The 21,332-nt window shown below is 56.4% G+C and overlaps 1 protein-coding gene across 40 annotated transcripts in view; it reads left to right on the top strand.

The window, feature by feature from the left end:
- ANK2 (ankyrin 2) overlaps positions 1-21,332 on the top strand; it is a 362,059-nt gene that overhangs the window by 261,347 nt on the left and 79,380 nt on the right. For 34 of the 40 annotated variants that reach the window (XM_059695513.1, XM_059695517.1, XM_059695506.1 and 31 more), the window contains 8 exons: positions 789-887; positions 1,023-1,121; positions 8,526-8,624; positions 12,423-12,620; positions 15,642-15,740; positions 15,979-16,077; positions 16,789-16,986; positions 19,116-19,214. In XM_059695513.1, coding sequence (XP_059551496.1) covers positions 789-887; positions 1,023-1,121; positions 8,526-8,624; positions 12,423-12,620; positions 15,642-15,740; positions 15,979-16,077; positions 16,789-16,986; positions 19,116-19,214 — 990 coding nt within the window. The remainder of the gene's footprint in view (positions 1-788; positions 888-1,022; positions 1,122-8,525; positions 8,625-12,422; positions 12,621-15,641; positions 15,741-15,978; positions 16,078-16,788; positions 16,987-19,115; positions 19,215-21,332) is intronic. The other 6 variants (XM_059695521.1, XM_059695525.1, XM_059695523.1 and 3 more) reach the window with 2 other exon arrangements.

Consider the following 21,332-nt stretch of genomic DNA (forward strand, 5'->3'; position numbering starts at 1 on the left):
CCCACAACCCAGGCATGTGCCCTGACGGGGAATTAAACCATGACCTCCTGGTTCATAGGTTGACGCTCAACCACTGAGCCACGCCGGGCAGGCACATTTTTATATAATAGCCCCCAATTCCTACACATGAGCTCAGTGTGAAAAGTTCAAAAGTGCCTTAGATGTCACCACATTCCTCTGCCTCTGAGAGAGCTCTCCTTCCCATTATTCCAGAAACCATCCACACTTTTCTTAAAAATATTCGTGAATTTAACAGTCATTTCTTCATAAAATAGGTTTCATGAACCTGTCTTATAACTTCTGCTAAGATAACTTCCTATACACATTTTAATATAACGTCAGGATATAAAAAACCGTCCACACAAATCATGCTTTCTGCTCACTGGCACCTCCTCCTGGAGAAAGTGGTAGCAGATCTGAAACACTGATTGTAGAGGCAGTCATGGCCTTGGAATTTTAAAACCGATGAAGGTTGTTTACACCTAAGATGTGGCCTTTCATCAGAAAAAATGTGCTTATCTCCAAAGCACCTGACACGGTTCATCGCCCCCCTCGCGTCTCATGGCCCCTTGTCCTTCTCTGACGAGTTGCCGTGTTGTGGGCACTTGTTTCGGTGTCCACACAAGCAGGACCCCACACAGCCGCCCCCACGGGCACGCCCGGTGCTCACTGCAGGGGCAGAGCCCTCAGGACACAGCACGTGTGACGATGCGGTCGGACGCCGTGTTGTGCATGCCCTGCCTGAGTGGCTGCGCATGTCTCCCACTAACCGGTTGTCTTTTGCACAGAACGGCTTTACTCCACTGCACATTGCCTGCAAGAAAAACCGCATCAAAGTCATGGAGCTGCTGGTGAAATACGGGGCTTCCATCCAGGCGGTCACCGAGGTAGACACGGTCCCGGCTTGTCGCGACCCCTCACGCCCCCATCTGCGCCCCCTGCCCCTCACCAGGCCGCCGGTGGAGAGCCGGGCGCGTGCAGGGGAGTAAAGCTGCTGCCGTGTTGCTTTGTTCTGTCCGCAGTCGGGCCTCACGCCTATACACGTGGCCGCCTTCATGGGCCACCTGAACATTGTGCTGCTGCTGCTGCAGAACGGCGCCTGCCCAGACGTCACTAACATAGTGAGTATGGCCAGCAGGGCTGTCCGCGCGTCCGTCTGCTCGCGGCCGTGAAGAGAGAGCCGGTGCGGCTGGTGCAGGGTGATTGTAGGACTGAGCCGAGTCTGCGGGGAGGGAGGGTCGCTGGTCCTGGAGCGTCCCCACGCGGTGGACGCAGCCCACGCTTGGTCAGAGCTCCACTGACTGAGGGCGGGGCAGTGAGCTCCGGGGGCTCGCTGCGCTGGCTGGACGGTATCCCTGGCGATCTCTGTGCAAGTTCCAGGTCAGGACCCAGCCAGGCCAGTGCACTAACCAGAGAGGCTGAGCGAGGCTGCTCTCGCTGTAGCCACCCGGCCTCAGGGACGCGGGTTTCCCACCTGCTGCCCCGCTTGGACTCTGTCTGGATGTGATTTTGTTGGTAGAGGCGCCCTCTCTGACCTGAGGAGTCACATCCCATTTCTCACACACCGGGGAGGCACGTGCCCCGACAGCTTGCTCTCTGCCAGGAACTCGGCACCTGGGACTCCCGCACCTCGGCTCGGCCTCTGTGTGGGTCCTTGTCTGGAGTCGCCCTTGAGACTCTGTGATCGCCGTGCGCTCACTCCCTCCCGCGGGCACAGGGCACCACCGTGCAGGGAGCTCTTGGCCCCGGGCTGCTGAGGGTGTACGCGGGCAGCAGAAAAGGCTCTGCCCCACGAGCATCTGTGCTCGGGTTAAAAAGTCCCGTTACCAAAGGCAGTGGGTCCAGAGAGTTGCTGGATGTTGGTGTCTCTGTCCCTGTGAGGCGTGAAACGACGTTCATTCCTTTCCTCGTGTCTCCTCTCATGTCCCGGGGTCTGTGTTCGATGGTTTCTGTGCTGAAGTGCCTGGTGTGCTACAAAGTCCACGTGAAATACGTGTGTTTGATTTTAAATGTTACACAATAGTCCGTCTTCATATTACCGACAGAGGGAGCATACAACGGTCCCAAAATGGAAACGTAAAGGCTACGTTTACCAATGTCCCTAATTACAGCGTGGGGGTCCTACGTTTCCGCGTATTTATTAATCCTCACTGGGTTACGGATGAGAGCAATCGCGCAACAGGCCGCTTCTGAGAACTCTGAGAAAGGAGCACCCTCCATTCTGTGTTCTCGCTCGTGAATGGAGGCCGTGCAGACCACTCACCGAACAGGTCCTCTGTGCTCCCACCGGGCTGCGGGCTCCACACGTGTGTCCCAACACTGCAGGGTCCCAGGAGAGAGGACGATACTGTGAATGATCACGTGACGACGAGAACAATGCCAGCGCATCTATGAGATGCGTGACTGACACCTCCTGAGGCAGTCTTTTATCTCGGGGAGACTTGCAAAACCGTCAGAGAGAACCCCTCTGAAATGTTTGTGTGACTCCGTGCTGCTTCGCCGACCAGTTTCAAATAGCTCGGCAGTTACGGGTTCTCCACAGTGATGTCCTCTCCTCTGCAAAAACACGCTACATCGGGACATGCAGCTTTCCACAAAAACAAACAAAACCACAACGTGGACATGTCTTAGGTGCCTAAAAACTTCCACATTTGGCAGCTGCAATACCACACTCTGACGTCCATCTGTTGGTCAATATGGAGGCCTTCAGTTGTTTCATCTTCTCACGTGTCCATTACACTCTCCCCCTTCAGCTCCCTCCAAGGACATGCTTGTGAGGCGGCTGCTGAGGGAACCCTCCCCTCGACTGCTTCCTAGGTTCTGTTTGTTCTCACTCGGGTACGATGTGCTCTTCAGGGAGAAGACACCAAGTGGGCAGGGTTGCAGGTAAATTACAGGACTGCCAGTTCCACTTGAATTTCTGGTAAACAACAAATAATTGCTTTTTAAAAAAGTGTCTTTATTGATTTTTTTTTTTTTTTTTTTAGAGAGGGAGAGGAAGGGAGAGAGAGAAACATTGATGTGAGAGAGAAACATCGATCGGCTGCCCCCTGTATGCACCCAGCCTGGGCATCGAGCTTGCAGCCCAGGCATGTGCCCCGACTGGGGATCGAACCAGCCACCTTTTGGTGCACATGCTGAGCCGCACCAGCCAGGGCCGAGTCATTCTTTTACTGTGTGTCCCTCGCATGTCCGAGACACACCGTGCTGACGGCATTACCCGCCCCTCGTCTGGAGGGACCCTGAACCGGCATCCTGTTCCTTTACTTGCCAACCAGCAGCCCACAGCTGCCCGTGGCCTCGTCACTCTCGGGATGGGAGGTTTAGCTACGGGTCCCAGGTCCTGGGGGTGATGAGGTCCCTGCGTGAAACTGTCTGCTTGCTGTGCCAGCCTGGGTCCCCCCCCCCCTACTGTCCCCCCACCCACCCAGAGCCTCTGTGTGCTGCCTGAACTTGTGTTGCCCTGTTGGATGCCAGGCTGTCTGTCCCGCTCTGACGCTTCCAACCAATGCAGCGAGCGGTCGCTGTAGCTGTCAGCAGAGTCAGCTTTAACACCCAGAAGTGGCATGCTGCTGAGCACCTGCTTCAGCCGTGAGCTCACCCATCTCTGCCAGTCCTGATGTATCTGGGATTTCACTGCACTCAGCCCCTCAGCCACACCTCCTTCCCACAACATTCACAAGCGCACTCATGTCCAGCTGGCCGTAGCCACCGGCTTCACAGGGTCCAAGACCACGCCTCGCGGGGCTGTCCAGAGGACAGGGCCCTGTTAGCAGATCAGTGGATCCCTGGCTGAGTTCACGCTGCATATTAGGGTGAAGAATCCCCCAATCCTTACAGTTCATCAACTGGAGATAAAGAAAACAGGCATGTTGAATACCCTGAGGTGTGTGATAACAGATGGAAGTTATGATTAAACTTTACACACCCTCTCTCACTTTCTTATTTAAACTTACGCTTAAACAAGGGTAATGCACTAGGAAGAGGTAAAGGAATTTACAGTACAGGTCGGCTTCCCCAAAGCCATCAAGTAAGAATCAAACATGATCCCCAGTGGCAGGGGAGTGACCGTAAATGTCTGCCTAGGTAGCTTATCTTTGAATCTAACAGTTAATACTTTAAATTTTCTATATAACTATCAGTTTCAAATGTGTAAACACCATATAGATCACTTATTCTATATGATAAAAGCCTAATATGCTAAGTGTCCGGTCATCCAGTTGGCCAGTCAACCAATCAAAGTGTAATATGTTAATGATATGCAAAGACGGCTCAATTGCTCACTATTAGGTGTACAGACCACCAGGGAGCAGATGCTCCGACCAGTAGGTTAGCTTGCTGCTGGGGTCTGCCCGATCAGGACTGAGCAAGACGGGCCAGACATGCCCTGGAGCCCTCCCGTGGTCCCTCCCCGGCTGGTCAACCTCCTATGTTCCCCCCTAGCCCCAATTGTGCATCAGTGGGGTCACGGCTGGCGAGCGCAGTGGTGGTGGTGGTAGGCTCTCCCACTTCTGCAGCAGCCAGGGGAAGTGGGCCAAAGCCGGCAATCGGACATCTACTGAGGGCTCTTGGACTATGAGAGGGCGCAGGACGGGCTGAAGGACCCCCCCCCTTCTCCAGTGCATGGATTTCATGCACTGGGCCTCTAGTCTATATATATGAAAAGCCAGCGACTAGAACACTGTAACGACCGGAACAACCAGTTGCTATGATGCCCACTGCGGCCAGCAAACTGGCCTGATTGTGGGTGGGGCCAGCTGGCCAACCTCCTGCAGCCCCTCCTCCCAGCCAGCCCCACCCCCAATCACCCCCCTTACACCAATAGGGGTTGAGGCTGGCCCATGAACCTCCTGCCTGACCCCACCCCAGATTGGATCCCCCCCATCCCGATTAGGGGCAGGGCCAGCTGGCCAACCACCTGTGGCCCCTCCCCCTCACTGGCCCCACCCCTGATGGGCCCCCACCATTCTGATTGGCCTACGACCCCTCCCCCCAGCTAGCTCCGCCCCTGATTGCCCCCCCCCCCTCTGGTCAGGGGCAGGGCCAGCCAGGCAACCACCCACAGCCTCTCCCCCCGGCTGCTAGCCTCCGATCGGCAACCCCACCCAATTTGGGGGCGGGGCAGGTCAGCCCACTGCCCACAGCCCCTCCCCACAGCCGGCCCTGTCCCCAATCTGCTCCCCCAACCCAATTGGGGGTGGGACCCGCTGGCCAATTACCCATGGCCCCTCCCCCCTGGCTGGCCTTGCCCCAATTGGGCCCTGATTGGGGCCAGGCCGGCTGGACCCATCCATGCACGAATTTGTACACTGGGCCACTAATTTTATTATTAAATTAGAGGTCCGATGCACAAAAATTTGTGCACGGGGGCGGGGGGGGGTCCCTCAGCCTGGCCTGTGCCCTCTCGCAGTCTGGAACTCCTTGGGGCATGACCACCTACTGGTTTGGGCCCACTCCCTGGGGGATTGAGCCTAAGCTGGCAATCAGACATCCCTCTGGCAGCCCGGGAGCTCTTGGGGGATGTCCATTTGCCAGCAGGGAGCAGGCCTAAGCTGCAGTCGGACATCCTTAGTGCTGCTGAGGAGGCGGGAGAGGCTCCCACCACCATCGCTGTACTGGCAGCCGTCAGCCTGGCTTGTGGCTGAGCAGAGCTCCCTCTGTGGGAGTGCACTGACCACTAGAGGGCAGCTCCTGTATTGAGCGTCTGCTCCCTGGTGGTCAGTGTGTGTCATAGTGACCAGTCATTCCCAGTCTTTCTGCTGTTAGGGTCAGTTTGCATATTACCCTTTTATTATATAGGATAGAGGCCTGGTGCACGGGTGGGGGCTGGCTGGTTTGCCCTTCAGGGTGGGGGTCCCCACTGGGGTGCCTGGCCAGTCTGGGTGAAGGGCAGGGGGCTGTTTTCAGGCTGGCAAGCCTCCCCAGTGACAGAAGCTCCCAGCCTCTCCTTTCTTTTTTTTTTCTGGGATTTATTTACCTTCTATAATTGAAACTTTGTAGCCTGGGGCCAGGGCTTGGCTTCCTCCATCACCAGGGGCAACCCAAGGCTCCAGCTCTGTGGCCACAGCCAGCTGTAAGCAGGTATCTGGGGTTTGTTTAGCTTCTATAATTGAAACTTGGTTGCCTGAGAGGAGCTTACAGCCGGCCAGGGTGGGTGGGAAGGAAAGCCTCCTGCGCTCCAGCTCCGAGTCCGTGGTCTGCTGAAAGCAGGTATCTGGGGTTTGTTTAGCTTCTATAATTGAAACGTTGCTTTCAGATCTTAGAGCCGGGCCGCAGCAGGGAGGAAGCTTGGCTTCCTCCATCACTGGAGCAAGCAAGCCTCCTGCTCGCTTCAGCTGCGTGGCTGCCGGCCGCCATCTTTGTTGGCAGTTAATTTGCATATCCTGCTGATTAGCCAATGGGAAGTGTAGCGGAGGTATGTTCAATTACCATGTTTGTCTATTATTAGGTAAGATGAGGGTATTGGAAATAGTAAGACTAGCATTTTCCATCTTGTCAGTAAACTGACAAATCTTGGCTTATGAAGTGAACATGCACTCATTGTTGAGTAGGTGCTCTGGAGGCCTCTCTGGCTTAACTCCTGTTACAGAAATCCAATCTTGTCTCTGTGTCTACCACGATTAGCAAGATGGCTGTGCTTTTATCTGACCTAGAAATAGGATGGAGATGGGAGGGGTGTGTGTGTTTAACAGTTCGGAGACCTCAGCTTCCTGTTTAGAGACAGGCTTGACCTGACAAAGAAGACAAGTGAGAAATGGCGGTTGTCAGAGAGGAAAGGTCTCGCCGCACATCCTAAGCCCGAAGACAGTGTTGCTGTCCCAATCGCACATCGTCTATAAAACAGGATGCTCCCGGCACGCTTGCTCTCCAAAGTCCAGTATATCACCAGAACACGAGGGCACGGGAGGGCCAGAGAGCCATTCATAAAAGAAAACATTAGAGTAGACGTCCAGTTTAATGCTTTCAAAGTCAACTCATTTGAAATGAATTCCCACAACATTATAAGGAATGGAGTGTCCAATTACTGGGAATAGAACCCAAGTTCACCTTAAATCAGCGGTTCTCAACCTGTGGGTCGCGACCCCTTTGGGGGTCCAACGACCCTTTCACAGGGGTAACCTAAGACCATCGGAAAACACATATATAATTACATATTGTTTTTGTGATTAGTCACTATGCTTTAATTATGTTCAATTTGCAACAATGAAATTGGGGGTCACCACAACATGAGGAACTGTATTAAAGGGTCGCGGCATTAGGAAGGTTGAGAACCACTGCCTTAAATCCTCTAGGTCCGTGGTCGGCAAACTGCGGCTCACGAGCCACATGTGGCTCTTTGGCCCCCTGAGTGTGGCTCTTCCTAAGCCTTGGGAGTACCCTAATTAAGTTAGTAACAAGTTACCTACCTATAGAGTTTAAGTTTAAAAAATTTGGCTCTCAAAAGAAATTCCAGTCGTTGTACTGTTGATATTTGGCTCTGTTGACTAATGAGTTTGCCGACCACTGCTCTAGGTTGAAGGGTTTCCTGCGCAAGGAATGAGAAGAAAGCACTCCTCGGATTTGTCCGACTCCCCTCACCATGACCAACCTTGAGATCGGCTTATTTACTTCCTGTGGCTACATCAGCCTTCTTTCTAGGGCTGGCAACTCAGTGCTCACTGCTAGTTCAGTGTCGTGCTCTTTTATGGCCAAACTTTATGGCTGTAAGTTTGCCGTGTGCAGAGCTGCAGGTGGTTTTAAAATAGGCTCTTTTAAAAAAAAGGCAAAACCTTGCTTTTAGTCAGTAATGAACAGGCTTCCCAGTGAGAAAATTCTCTAACCTCTAAGCTGCCATTTCCTGATCAGTGTGGCGGTCGATGGGCCCGGGATGTGCGAGGCCCATGCCCAGCGCTGCCCACCCGTGGACGGCTCTGCCACCCCAGCAGGTTTCTCCAGTGACTTGCCATTAAATGGCTCATTAATAAAAGGCAGGGAACCTCCTGGCAGGTCAGATTTGGTACAAACAGTCACTGTCAGGTCTCCTAACCCAATCAGGTGAAAACTAGCAGTTTATTTCGGATATTAACTTTGAACTCTGGGAAGGAGCGACGTGCGCGTGGCGCAGATGGAGTGACGGTTGGAGTTGCTGCCTCGACCTGCAACACCTGGACTTCCTCATTAAAACGTGGCCACGTTGGTATCACCAGTGGAGTGTGATCATGACAGGTTTTAGGTTGAAGAAAAACGAGACATCACAAATTTAAATCCTGCCAGGTTGCTTACAACACTCAGCCCCTGGTGTCCTGGGCATTTGGGTAAGTTTGTTGGCTCATTATGGACTGAAAGGGCAAAGGAGTTGGTTTTATCCGTATGAAGACAGAGAAGACACAAAGCCGAGGTTTTCCAGACGGAGTAACAGTGGAATGATTATGCCTTTTGATAGATTTCCTGAACTTTGGGTTTATTGCTGAATGTCACAGAAAGGCATGTTTTATTCTTTGCCACCTGAGCATGGGCTCACTGACCCTGATGTCTTGTCTCGGCAGCGTGGGGAGACGGCACTGCACATGGCGGCCCGGGCGGGCCAGGTGGAGGTGGTGCGATGCCTGCTGCGCAACGGCGCCCTGGTCGACGCCAGAGCCCGGGTAGGTGCTGGGGCTGGGCCCCTCCTTCACGGCCCCTCCAAGGGTAGGTGCTGGGCCTGGACCCATCCCTCCAGGGGGGCACCCCTCAGGACCCGCGCGCATCAGGCCAGAAGGAAGCGAGCAGCGAGTGCGGGCAGTGGGGATGCCCCCATTTCAGAAGCGTCAGCATTTGGAGAAATGTGCAATTCAGTATCTAAGAAACGCAGCCCCCACCGCCATTTAAATAATGTTGCCTTGTGAGAGCCCTTGCACACACATCTGCTGGTTTCCACGCATTTGCATTTACAATCTGCTGCTGTGGAGGTATGCACACATCTCACCCATTTCTTCCCACCAACGTGAATGTTCACAGACAGGCCTTCCCGTTACTTAGAAACGGGTTACAGTCAAGGGGGGCCGTGCTCCCCTGTGATGAGGTCACCCCTCCTTACTCCGGCTTTCCTTCTCTGTCTTCCCTCCACTGTCAGCAACAGAAGAACCTGGGCCCAGACACTGTTCGGTTGGATTTCCCCGTTTCTCATTGTTCCTAACCCCCCGCCCGGCTGATGTCTCTTCCTTAAAGTTCCTTCCGACTGCTGCTGTCCCACCTTCTTCCTCACACTGGCCTCATCGGCAGTGTTTGTCCCTCCCTCTTCCGTGCTGTCCTGCCGACTGTCACACCAGTATCTCTGGGGTTCCCGGCGAGTATTTAGTCACTTTCTCTTCTTAAAGAAAAATACATATCTGTATCTGTATCTGTGTCTGTCAATCTATCTATCTATAGTGGTTCCAGAGAGGAAGGGAGAGGGAGAGAGATAGTGTTACAGAAAAACCGGAGAAGAACCCAACAGTGCTCTGAGAGTTTGGAGTTACACTTTATTCACCGCGGCGGGCTTAGGGAAATGAATCCAAATTCTAAGCCAAGCTACAAGCAGAACTTCCCTTTTTATAGAAGAGCCAGCCCTTTGTGCGCTTGCTGGCGGTGGCCTTGAAAACTGTACAATTCTATCCAATTAAAAAATGCGCCTGGCATGGCATTTGGTGTATCTAGTCTCTGGCCTACAAGGTCAGACAGCTAAGTTTATCTCCCCCATTATTCAAGCAGGCTAGAAAGCAAAGTTATTTTTTCCAGAATAAGAGGCCATCCAAAGAATAGCAGAGAATTCCAAACAGTAGTTTTACAGAATAGGGGTTTTCCTTCACAATAGAAACATCAATCATCAGAGAGAATCATGGATCAGCTGCCTCCTTCATGCCCGACACTGGGGATTGAGCCCACAACCTGGGCTTGTGCCCCAACTGGGAATCGAACTTGACCTCCTGGTTCATAGGTCGATGCTCAACCACTGAGCCACACTGGCTGGGCCACTTTCCTTCTTCACCGTCTGACACACCTCAGCTCGAATGGGCCGCCTGACTCACTTCAGAAACTGTCCTGTTGGAACGAAGCACCCGCCGAGGTCTCTCAGATCTCGTTCCATGTTCAGTCTTTGCTGTTAGTTCCGAGGGTTAGACTTGGAAACCCTAATGCTTCTCCCAGTCTTTCTTCCATCCTCTGACTCCGCGTTTTTACTGCGTTTCCCCCCAGAACCAGGGGTAGGTGGGCAGCCTGGACAGTGCCTTGTCTTTGGATTGTATCGCCTTTCTCTCCATCGCACAAGTTAGTGCAATTGATGATCTTTGGTACCATCACTGCTACTTTGCTCTTAAATGTTTAGAGATTTTGTTATTCAAACTGCATTCTTCCCTGCCTTGGCATTTTTCTGTTTTGTTTTTCCTTAAAGACTATTTTTAGAGCAACTTTAGTTTTAAACCAAAATTGAGTGGAAGGTACAGAGATTTCCTAAATGACCCTTTCCCCCCCTCCCCCGACACATATCAGCAACCCCACCACACGGTGCACTTGTCACAGCTCATGACCCCATGGACACGGCGTCGTCAGCCAGAGTCACTGTTTGCATCAGGGTGCTGGGCAGTCTGTGGGTTTGGACGTGTCCCTCCCACGGTGTCACACGGAGTCACTCCTGCCCTAACACCCTCCGTGGCTGCCTGTCCTCCTTCATGGGACGGTCACCTGCACGCGGCTGTTTTTACAGAAACTTTATGGTCAGTCAGTGCAACTTGAGGAGCATGAACTTCACTATTTTTACCAGAAATTGTGAGAACATACCTAATCACTATTTTGTGGTCCTTATGTAAACATAACAGGGTTTCCCATTATCTCTCAATATAAAAATTCATATCTTTCTATTTTCAAATTTTAATGTTTTATTTTTAATAGACATTTGCTCTTTTTCTGTATCTCTGCCAATTTTTTATGTTGCCTATTTAACCTGTTATTCTTGCCTTTTTGGTACCACCCGAAATCCTTCCTCAAAACCCTTGGCCTCGGGGTCTTCCCTTGGAAATACTGAAGCATTTCTGTCTGTCTGTCCTGCTGAGTAGCTGAGGGGCCGCGGTAATCTTGGAGACTCACTTCATTCCTCTTAAGCGTCTCCTCTGGAGAACGGCCTGGTGGTGGGGGCTGGGCTTCCTCTCGGGCCTGCTTTGAGGACAGGGCCAGGTGCATCTCACAGGAAGCAGCTCGTGGAGGGCACAGGTCCATGAAATGCCCGTTACGCCCACCTCTCACCACCCTGAGTCCACACAGTCCTGTCTCCCGTCTTCCTGTAGATCCTCGCACCCCTGGGAGGGCGGCATCCTGTGAGCTCCGATTCCGTCTCTCCGTGTGTCCTCGGCTCGGGGCCCAGCTCCTCCCTCCTCTTTGACTGACGCGCCCTTGGCCAGTGTGCGCAGACCTCATCCCCTCACCGAGGCTACCCGCCCTTTCTTTTCACAAGAGAACAGTTTGGTCTGGTTCCCTTAACACTAAACCCATTTCCCTGACCACACCTGAGAGCCAGGGGTTTCTGGAGCCTCCGCAGCGTGTCCTGCGTCCTCACACCAGCCCCGTCCTGGGCCTCCCGGGGGAGCACTTGGCTTGCGTCAGCCCGTTTCCTTCCTGCCTGAGCTCCCGTTTGCATCGGGATGCCAGTCCCGGACCTGCACCGCGTCCTGGGACATTTCCACGGATCCGCTGACAATGTCCCCTCTATCCTCAGCCTCTCCTTGACGCCAGGACCGCGTGTGGCCTTGGCTGGCCGGGCGGAGGGAGAGCCAGTTTCCCAGCATCCCTGGGCTTTCTCTTGACCTGGTTCCCAGGCAATCAGCACCTTCTCCCAGTGAAACCGCCGGATGGGAATCTAGGTCTTAGGGCTTCTGGGTGCGATTTCTTTCTTATTCAGAACCAAGGGTTGGTTTCTATTTAAATGTGAATGAGGCTGAGGCCTGGCCTGTGGGTGTGCTTGGAGAACCATGGCCAAGAGGAGGGAAGTACATACTTTAATTAACTAACCGATTAACTTATTTATTTTGTTGAATTTATGGGGATGGCATTAATAAAATTACACGTTTCCGGTGTACAATTCTATGGGACGTCATCTGTATATTGTACTGTGTGTCACCAACCAGACCAAGTCTCTTTCCCTCGCCATTTATCCTGGGCCCCCTCTTCTAGATCCCCTTCCCTCCAACAATAAAAGCTAAGGAAGAACCTGTGACCACACCGGTCACCTCGTAGGAAAATATAAAATAACTGCGGTCAGGGTAGTAATATTTCCTTCTGCCTAGGGGCTCCCAGAAAAAGGAAACCATGATGCAAATGATAGCGGCGGCATTGGGGCTGCCCGGGCACTGACCTCTGACCTGCCTTGGGTTGCAGGAGGAACGGGTGGCACTGGGCTGCCCGGGCACTGACCTCTGACCTGCCTTTCGTTGCAGGAGGAGCAGACGCCTCTGCACATCGCCTCGCGCCTGGGCAAGACGGAGATCGTGCAGCTGCTGCTCCAGCACATGGCGCACCCGGACGCGGCCACCACCAACGGGTACACGCCCCTGCACATCTCCGCCCGGGAAGGCCAGGTGGACGTGGCCTCGGTCCTCCTGGAGGCCGGGGCTGCCCACTCCTTAGCTACCAAGGTAAGGGTGGCTGCGGCGGCAGGAACCCACCAGCTCGCCCTTATCTGCCACGGACGCTGCCCAGAGGGTCGGTCTCTCAGGCCTGCGCGTTCCCGCTCTTTGCGTCGGTGGAGAGCCGTTTCCCGGACGGCCGGAGGGCGCTGGGAGGGCCGTGTCCTCTGCAGTAGGAGGAGGCCCTGCTTTCCAGCGGAGGCCTGTGCTTCCAGGCAGCCACCTGGGCGCGAACCGAGAAGGTTCCCATCAGCCGGGGCACCTTCCCTCCTTCCGAGAGGAAATCTAGGCCGTGTCCCAAGAGGAAAAGAGTGAGACCCCCAGGTGCACGGAGCCAGTGGCTCCCGAGGAGGAGACGTAGCATCGGGCTGGGCGGCCCGCATTGGCGAGGGGTTTGGTGCCTCCTGAGCTCGGGTCGCTGCATGTGCCTTCCGCCCACTCCCGCCCTGAGTGGGCCCGGCTGCACCGGCGTGGGCTCGGGTCTCAGGCCCGCCTGCGGAGCCGCGTTCTGACGTCACGCCGCTGCCCCCCAACCCAGGACGTGGGTGCACCGGCCTGCGCGCACCTGCCTTCACCCTGGGCTGGGCCAAGGGTTGTCCTCTCCCCGATGCATCCGGTTGGATGTTTTCTCCCGGATGTGATGCATCCGGTTGGAAATGCCCAGCTTGGAGGGGACGGAGCGCGCCCAGCTCCTCGGAGTCGAGAGGGGACTAGCGCCGAGGGGTGGGGAGCAGACGGGGGACGCCCACAGCAGGGGGGTGTCTGCAGGCTGAACACCGCCCCGAGTGCGGGAGGGATGCGGCTTCTGAGAGAGACGCGTGCACGTGTCCCGCACGGATGGGAGGATGGGCTGGGCGCTGCCCCCCGGAGGGCCTGCAGGGGAGACCGCCGAGCTGGCCGGAGAGCAACCCTCGCGCCTGCGCGGAAGAAACGGCTGATTCTTCAAACCCGGAGAGTTCAAAGGTCTTTCAAAAAAATTAAAAAACAAAAAAATCCGAAACTGAGCAACATATACGAATAGAAATGACAACCTACCGGCCGGGCGATGGTCTCATCAGGAGGCGGCGGTGGGATTCAGACCCGGAAGCAGGGAGCGCAGCCCGGCCGAGGGGGTCGGTGGAGGGGGTGAGGCTGCGACCCTGAGCCCGAAGCTGCCTGCCGGGGCGGCCGCTCCGCGGGCGCGGGGTCGGTCAGAGGGACGGGGTGCCCCCTGCCGGGGTCCGCGGGCCGAGGCGCCCTCCAGCGCCCGCCCAGTCCGCAGCGGAGGCTCGTGCAGCTTCGTCCAGTCCGTTCCCACATCCCGGGGCCTCCCAGCCGGGCCAGACGGAGGCCGCCCGACAGCGAGAGGTCCCGGAGCTTCCCGGGGCGCCGCCGGCCCTGAGGGTGCCGGGGAGATGGCGCTCCGTGGACCGTGCGCTCCGGCAGGAACGAGGACGCCTCCCCTGTGGGTCCGCGGAAAGGTGGGGTTCACGCTTCTCCAAGGCCCTGCCAGCGCCCCGGTTCACGAAGAAGTGCAAGGAGGACGGCCTCCTCCTTGGAAACAGCGCGTGTGGTGACCTGTGAAGGGGACGTGCTGTGCGAGGGGACGTGCTATGTGAGGGACGTGCTGCGTGGGGGAGAACGTGCCACGTGAGGGGACGTGCTACGTGGGGGACGTGCAGCGTGAGGGGGAACGTGCCACGTGAGGGGACGTGCTACGTGGGGGACGTGCAGCATGATGGGGAACGTGCCACGTGAGGGGACGTGCTACGTGGGGGACGTGCTACGTGGGGGACGTGCAGCATGATGGGGAACGTGCCACGTGAGGGGACGTGCTACGTGGGGGACGTGCAGCGTGAGGGGGAACGTGCCACGTGAGGGGACGTGCTATGTGGGGGACGTGCTACGTGGGGGACGTGCAGCGTGAGGGGGAACGTGCTCCGTGAGGGGACGTGCTATGTGAGGGACGTGCTGCGTGGGGGAGAACGTGCCACGTAAGGGGACGTGCTACGTGGGGGACGTGTAGCGTGAGGGGGAACGTGCTGCATGGGGGACTGCTGTGTGGGGGACGTGCTCTGAGGGATGTGCTGCGTGGGGGACGTGCTGCATGGGGAGAACCTGCTGTGCGGGGGGGACGTGCTGCGTGGGGGACGTGCTGCGTGGGGGGACGTGCTGCGTGGGGGACGTGCTCTGAGGGATGTGCTGCGTGGGGGACGTGCTGCATGGGGAGAACCTGCTGTGCGTGGGGGACGTGCTGCGTGGGGGACGTGCTGCGTGGGGGACGTGCTGCGTGGGGGGACGTGCTGCGTGGGGGACGTGCTACGTGGGGGACGTGCTCTGAGGGATGTGCTACGTGGGGGGGGACATGCTGCATGGGGAGAACCTGCTGTGCGGGGGGGGGGGACGTGCTGCGTGGGGGGACGTGCTGCGTGGGGGACGTGCTACGTGGGGGACGTGCAGCCTGAGGGGGAACGTGCTACATGAGGGGGAACGTGCTACGTGAGGGGACGTGCTATGTGAAGGACGTGCCACGTGAGGGGACGTGCTACGTGGGGGACGTGCAGCGTGAGGGGGAACGTGCCACGTGAGGGGACGTGCTACGTGGGGGACGTGCTACGTGGGGGAGGAGCGCAGGCCGCCCCTTCGCTGTCCGGGCCGACCTCGCCACTTGGTGCCGGGACAGCGTGGGCGATCCTTTGTGGCCGAGACGATGGAGCGGAGGTGGCGGTGGGACCCTCCGCCCTGCGCTCTGAGTCGGGGACGCGTGGGAACTACAGAGGCGCTGACACGCAGGCCTGGCGTCCGCATAGAGACGGAGGGAGCAGGGCCTGGGGCAGCGGCGCGTGCAAACAGCCCGTGCCCGTGGGGAGCGGGGCCTTTCCCAGAGGAGTTTCACGGGGGGCGGGCTCCCCACGGAGTCCCTTCCCGCCGCCGCGCTCACACTCCCCGTCCTGCTGTCCGCCCGGAAGGCCAGCGTCACCCCGTCGGCCCCGCGTGTTCCCGGGCGGTCGGTCGGTCGGAAGGTGAGCGCCGCTCCCCGTTCCCTTTCAGAAAGGCTTCACTCCGCTGCACGTGGCCGCCAAGTACGGCAGCCTGGACGTGGCCAAGCTGCTGCTGCACCGGCGCGTGGCGGCCGACTCGGCGGGGAAGGTACGCCCCTGTCCTCCCCGCCCACGGCCACGCCGCGCCCTGGTCCCAGCGGGTGGAGACCTGCGAGCGCGGCCCGCCCGGTGGGTTGGGTTCCGGTGGGCGGGCCCCCCGAGGGAACCCGCGGGCAGCTGGGCCCTGACCCCCGGGCTCCGGCTGCTGGTGGGAACCGATGCGCTCGGAGGGGCCCGGCGCCCCGCCCGGTCACTCGCTCACCGGGACCCCGCCCCCGCCCTTGCAGAACGGCCTGACCCCGCTGCACGTGGCCGCCCACTATGACCACCAGGACGTGGCCGTGCTGCTGCTGGAGCGAGGCGCCTCCCCGCACGCCACGGCCAAGGTGAGGCGCGGGGCTGCCTGCTGCCGGGACCCCGGCCTGGGGTCGGAACCTGGGGTGGCCTCTGAGTGAGGAAGGCGTGCAAACGCCCAGCATGTGGGCAGGAGGTGGGAACAGGACCCTGCAGGAGCTCCACGCGGTTCTGCTGGTAGTGCTGCTTGCGTGTGTATGTGCGCATGTGTGTGCGTGTATGTCTGTGTGTGCATATGTGTCTGCGTGTGTACGTATGCGTGTGTCTGTGCACGTGTGTGCATGTATGTGCATGCGTGTGTGCATGTGTGCGTGCTGCTGGGTCCCGCAGGCGGGTCCAAGGGCAGCCTGACTGGCTGGTCCTGGACGACCCCCCCAGTGCAGAGGCTTGGAAACCGGGTCCTGCCAGGGAGGCTGAGGGGGGAGGGCTGGCCTGGGGGAGGAGAGCAGGGAGGCCTGGACCCTCTGGTGTTAGGGGGTGGGGGCGTGCACAGGGCACCGGCACCCCTCAGGCTGCTCTTCAGGAGGGACCGTGTCCCAGGGCGGGTTTGGAGGTTTGGGGCTCCCCTGTCCCCCCCTCTACCCTGCGGTGCCCTGAGACACTGCTTCAGCGACTCCGGGGTCGGGTGGGGACTTGCATTGACCATCATACGCTGGCTTCTAGCTCTCCTGTCGGCTGCCTCCAGAGATGTGTGTCCCCCAGGGCAGCAGCTGAGCTCACCCCGTTCCTCTCACTCTTTGCAGAACGGCTACACTCCCCTGCACATCGCCGCCAAGAAGAACCAGACGCAGATTGCGTCCACGCTCCTCAGCTACGGGGCTGAGACCAATGTGGTGACCAAGCAGGGCGTGACCCCGCTGCACCTGGCCTCCCAGGAGGGGCACGCGGACATGGTCACCTCGCTCCTGGACAAGGGCGCCGACGTCCACACATCGACCAAGGTATTCGCTTTGTCTCTGGGTTCGGCCACGAGCCTTTGGGATGAGTGAACGGAGAAGCCGTCTGTGCAGACGTGGACAGAGCGAGGGGTTGGAAGGGAGGCGGGCCTGTGACGGATTCCAGGGCAGCTGAGGACTGGCCGCGGGGCCGGGAAACCACGGAGCCAGGACAGGCACACAGATTGTGGTGCGTCCTCGCGCCCTGCCTTTTCCTGTGAGCCCGTTACAGTCCGTCCCTCTGGGAGCTGCCTTCTGTGCCCCTCTGAGTGTGCGGTCACCCCCAGAGGCCCAGGGTTCGGGCCGTCCACGCTCTGTCCTGCCTGCTCGTTCTGCCTGCAGTCCGAACTCCAAAGCCTGGAGGAAGGTGGTGGTGCCATCTGGGGCCATCTGCCTGCTGGTCCGTGCCCACTGCCCATGTCGCTCTCCAGCCCTGAGCCTCAGGAGCCCTGTGCATGGGTCAGGGACACAGTGGAACGCAGGTCCTGAGCCCACTTCACCTGGGGTGGGTGGTGGTCAGGGAATCGCTGTCTGTGATAAAGCAGCCCAGTCATCTCAGCCTTTCCCGGAGAATGGCCTGTGGACACACACAGTAACTGCACAAGAATAAGAGTTGGGCTCTAGCCGGTTTGGCTCAGTGGATAGTGTTGGCCTGTGAACTGAAGGGTCCCAGGTTTGGTTCCAGTCAAGGGCACGAACCTCGGTTTCAGGCTCGATCCCTGCCCTGGTCACAGCATGTGTGGGAGGCAACCAGTTGATGTTTCTCTCTCTGTGTTTCTCCCCTCCCTTCCACTCTCTCTAAAAATCAATAGGAAAATATCCTCGGGTGGCGATCAACAGCAACAACAAAAATAGAATGAGGGTCAGGGACAATACATGATCCAGTATGCAGACGTGACTTTTACACGTACACGTTTGCCCCTGAGGAGCCCGTGGCTGGAGATCACGGGTTTTGGAGACATGGCTTAGCCGCCCTGGCCTCGCCTGGCTGTGGAGACAGGCCTGCCGGTTTTAACTGGGTGTGCATGGGCGAGGGCTGCCGGCTCCGGGACGATCCCGCTGCTTCCGTCTGAGCGGGAGAGAGACGGAACGGAGAGACTGAACTGAACAGGACGCTATGGGGCAGAAACTGCCCACTGATAGGCTCAATTCCGGGCATGTGAATGGTACTCAAAAAACACCTGTGACACAGACTAGTGATTCAGCTTTTAAAGATGCCCTTTAGCCCGGCCAGCGTGGCTTAGTGGTTGAGCACTGACCTAGGAACCAGGAGCTCACACTTCAAATCAGGGCACCTGCCTGGATTGTGGGCTTGATCCCCAGTGAGGGCCGGGCAGGAGGCAGCTGGTCAGTGATTCGCTCTCATCGCTGATGATTCTAGCTCTCTTTTTCTTCCTTCTTCTCTGGAAAAAAAAGTGCTCTTTAAATGCCTATCTCGATGGGAGCGCCTTCCCCCGTGTGGAGGCTGCCAGACTGTGGCAGAGACGGACTGAGCCTCTCCCCTCCGGCCCTGGGCCCTGTGCCTGCCTGACTGTGAACAGTGCTCCACTGGCATCCGGTTAAAGCCATCGCTGGTGCTCACACGCCAGGCATTCTACGTAAAACTGGCCAATGGATGGTGCTGTGTACAAACGATGGGGCCACCTCCTATTTAGCCCCTGGAGGACCCTAGACAGCAGTGCCCTGCCTTGGGCTGGAGAGAGCCATGCTGAGCTCATTCCGGTAATGACATTTGTGCGCCGATGTGATGATTTATTGAGGGAAAGGCAGACGGTTGCAGTGCTTATCAGGTAGAAGTGGTGGCTGGTGGGCCAGTTACTTCAGTGAATAAATGGACTCAGCCGGAGGCACAGATGGGCTGAAGGGCGTGTTCCTGGGAGCACCTTCGCTGACTTGTTTTAATGTCGCAGGTCATGATGTAAGTGCCCAACAGAGAAAACGATTGGCTGACAGTGTTGGGGAGCAGAGGACCTGCCTTGAGTGGAAAGTGGCCATAACTTAGGGGGTTTGTCTTCAATTTCAAAAGATGTGGTTTCCAGGGAGAAGCTGTATTGCAGGACTTTTTTCAAGATGGGATATTATAGACGATCAGTGCATCTTCGCCCCTGTACCCGCCGCTCCCATTCTCTCTGCAGAGCGGACTCACAGCCTTGCACCTCGCAGCCCAGGAGGACAAAGTGAACGTCGCCGACATTCTCGTCAGGCACGGGGCGGACCAGGATGCCCACACGAAGGTACAGGCTCCTGTCACTGTGGTGGGTCCCGCCCTGGGTGACTCCCAGCCACCTCATCAGGGCACCCGCGTCCCTGTCCCCCTCCTCACAAGTCCGTCCTGCTCACACACTGGTGGGCCTCCTGCTCCCAGAACCAAGTCCGGATGGAGAGAGGAGCAGAAATCCCAGTGCTGCGCCCACACGGCCTGCTCCCTGCTGCTCAGCCAGGCGGTGACCTGCTTTCTCCTGCACCCACTCTCTCCATGCCCTTCGCTGACGTGGCTTTACCCTCACTTTGCATGAACCCCGCATTCCACCTCTGCTGCATTTTCCTGCATCCCCGCCTGGCCCTCTCTGGCCTCATCTCTCCCACCTGTTTTCAGATCCCACCATCTGTGCCCCTCTCTTAGCTCTTGTTCAGGTTAAGTCACATGCATGCTTGGTCTCCTTTGCTGGTGTGAAGTCCTTTGTTCCCAGTATGCTCCCCCGTGTTTGTGTCCACGGGATGCACACCTAAGTAACATCTGTACAGTCAGTCTCACACCGACTAAGTAATAGCTGTACAGTCGGGTAGAGTGTGTCACACCTACTAAGTAATAGCTGTACAGTCAGTGTGTCACACCCACTAACTAATAACTGTACAGTCAGAGCGTGTCACACCCACTAAGTAATAACTGTACAGTCAGAGCGTGTCACACCCGCTAAGTATTAGCTGTACAGTCAGAGTGTGTCACACCCACTAAGTAATAGCTGTACAGTCGGGTAGAGTGTGTCACACCTACTAAGTAATAGCTGTACAGTCAGTGTGTCACACCCATTAAGTAATAGCTGTACAGTCAGAGTGTGTCACACCCACTAAGTAATAACTGTACAGTCAGAGCGTGTCACACCCACTAAGTAATAACTGTACAGTCAGAGCGTGTCACACCCGCTAAGTATTAGCTGTACAGTCAGAGTGTGTCACACCCACTAAGTAATAGCTGTACAGTCGGGTAGAGTGTGTCACACCTACTAAGTAATAGCTGTACAGCCAGTGTGTCACACCCATTAAGTAATAGCTGTACAGTTAGAGTGTGTCACACCCACTAAGTAATAGCTGTACAGTCAGAGCGTGTCACACCCACTAAGTAATAACTGTACCGTCAGAGCGTGTCACACCCGCTAAGTATTAGCTGTACAGTCAGAGTGTGTCACACCCACTAAGTAATAGCTGTACAGTCGGGTAGAGTGTGTCACACCTACTAAGTAATAGGTGTACAGTCAGTGTATCACACCCATTAAGTAATAGCTGTACAGTTAGAGTGTGTCACACCCACTAAGTAATAGCTGTACAGTCAGTGTGTCACACCCATTAAGTAATAGCTGTACAGTCAGAGTGTGTCACACCCACTAAGTAATAACTATACAGCCAGAGTGTGTCAAACCTGCTAAGTAATAGCTGTACAGTCAGTGTGTCACACCCACTAAGTAGTAACTGTACAGCCAGAGTGTGTCACACCCGCTAAGTAATACCTGTACAGTCAGAGTGTGTCACACCCACTAAGTAATAGCTGTACAGTCAGTGTGTCACACCCACTAAGTAATAACTGTACAGCCAGAGTGTGTCACACCCGCTAAGTAATAGCTGTACAGTCAGTGTGTCACACCCATTAAGTAATAACTGTACAGTCAGAGCGTGTCACACCCGCTAAGTATTAGCTGTACAGTCAGTGTGTCACACCCACTAAGTAATAGCTGTACAGTCGGGTAGAGTGTGTCACACCTACTAAGTAATAGGTGTACAGTCAGTGTGTCACACCCATTAAGTAATAGCTGTACAGTTAGAGTGTGTCACACCCACTAAGTAATAGCTGTACAGTCAGTGTGTCACACCCATTAAGTAATAGCTGTACAGTCAGAGTGTGTCACACCCACTAAGTAATAACTATACAGCCAGTGTGTCACACCCGCTAAGTAATAGCTGTACAGTCAGTGTGTCACACCCACTAAGTAGTAACTGTACAGCCAGAGTGTGTCACACCCGCTAAGTAATAGCTGTACAGTCAGAGTGTGTCACACCCACTAAGTAATAGCTGTACAGTCAGTGTGTCACACCCATTAAGTAATAACTGTACAGCCAGAGTGTGTCACACCCGCTAA

Source organism: Myotis daubentonii, chromosome 5 (genome assembly GCF_963259705.1).
Source record: "Myotis daubentonii chromosome 5, mMyoDau2.1, whole genome shotgun sequence".
Taxonomy (NCBI): Eukaryota; Metazoa; Chordata; class Mammalia; order Chiroptera; family Vespertilionidae; genus Myotis; species Myotis daubentonii.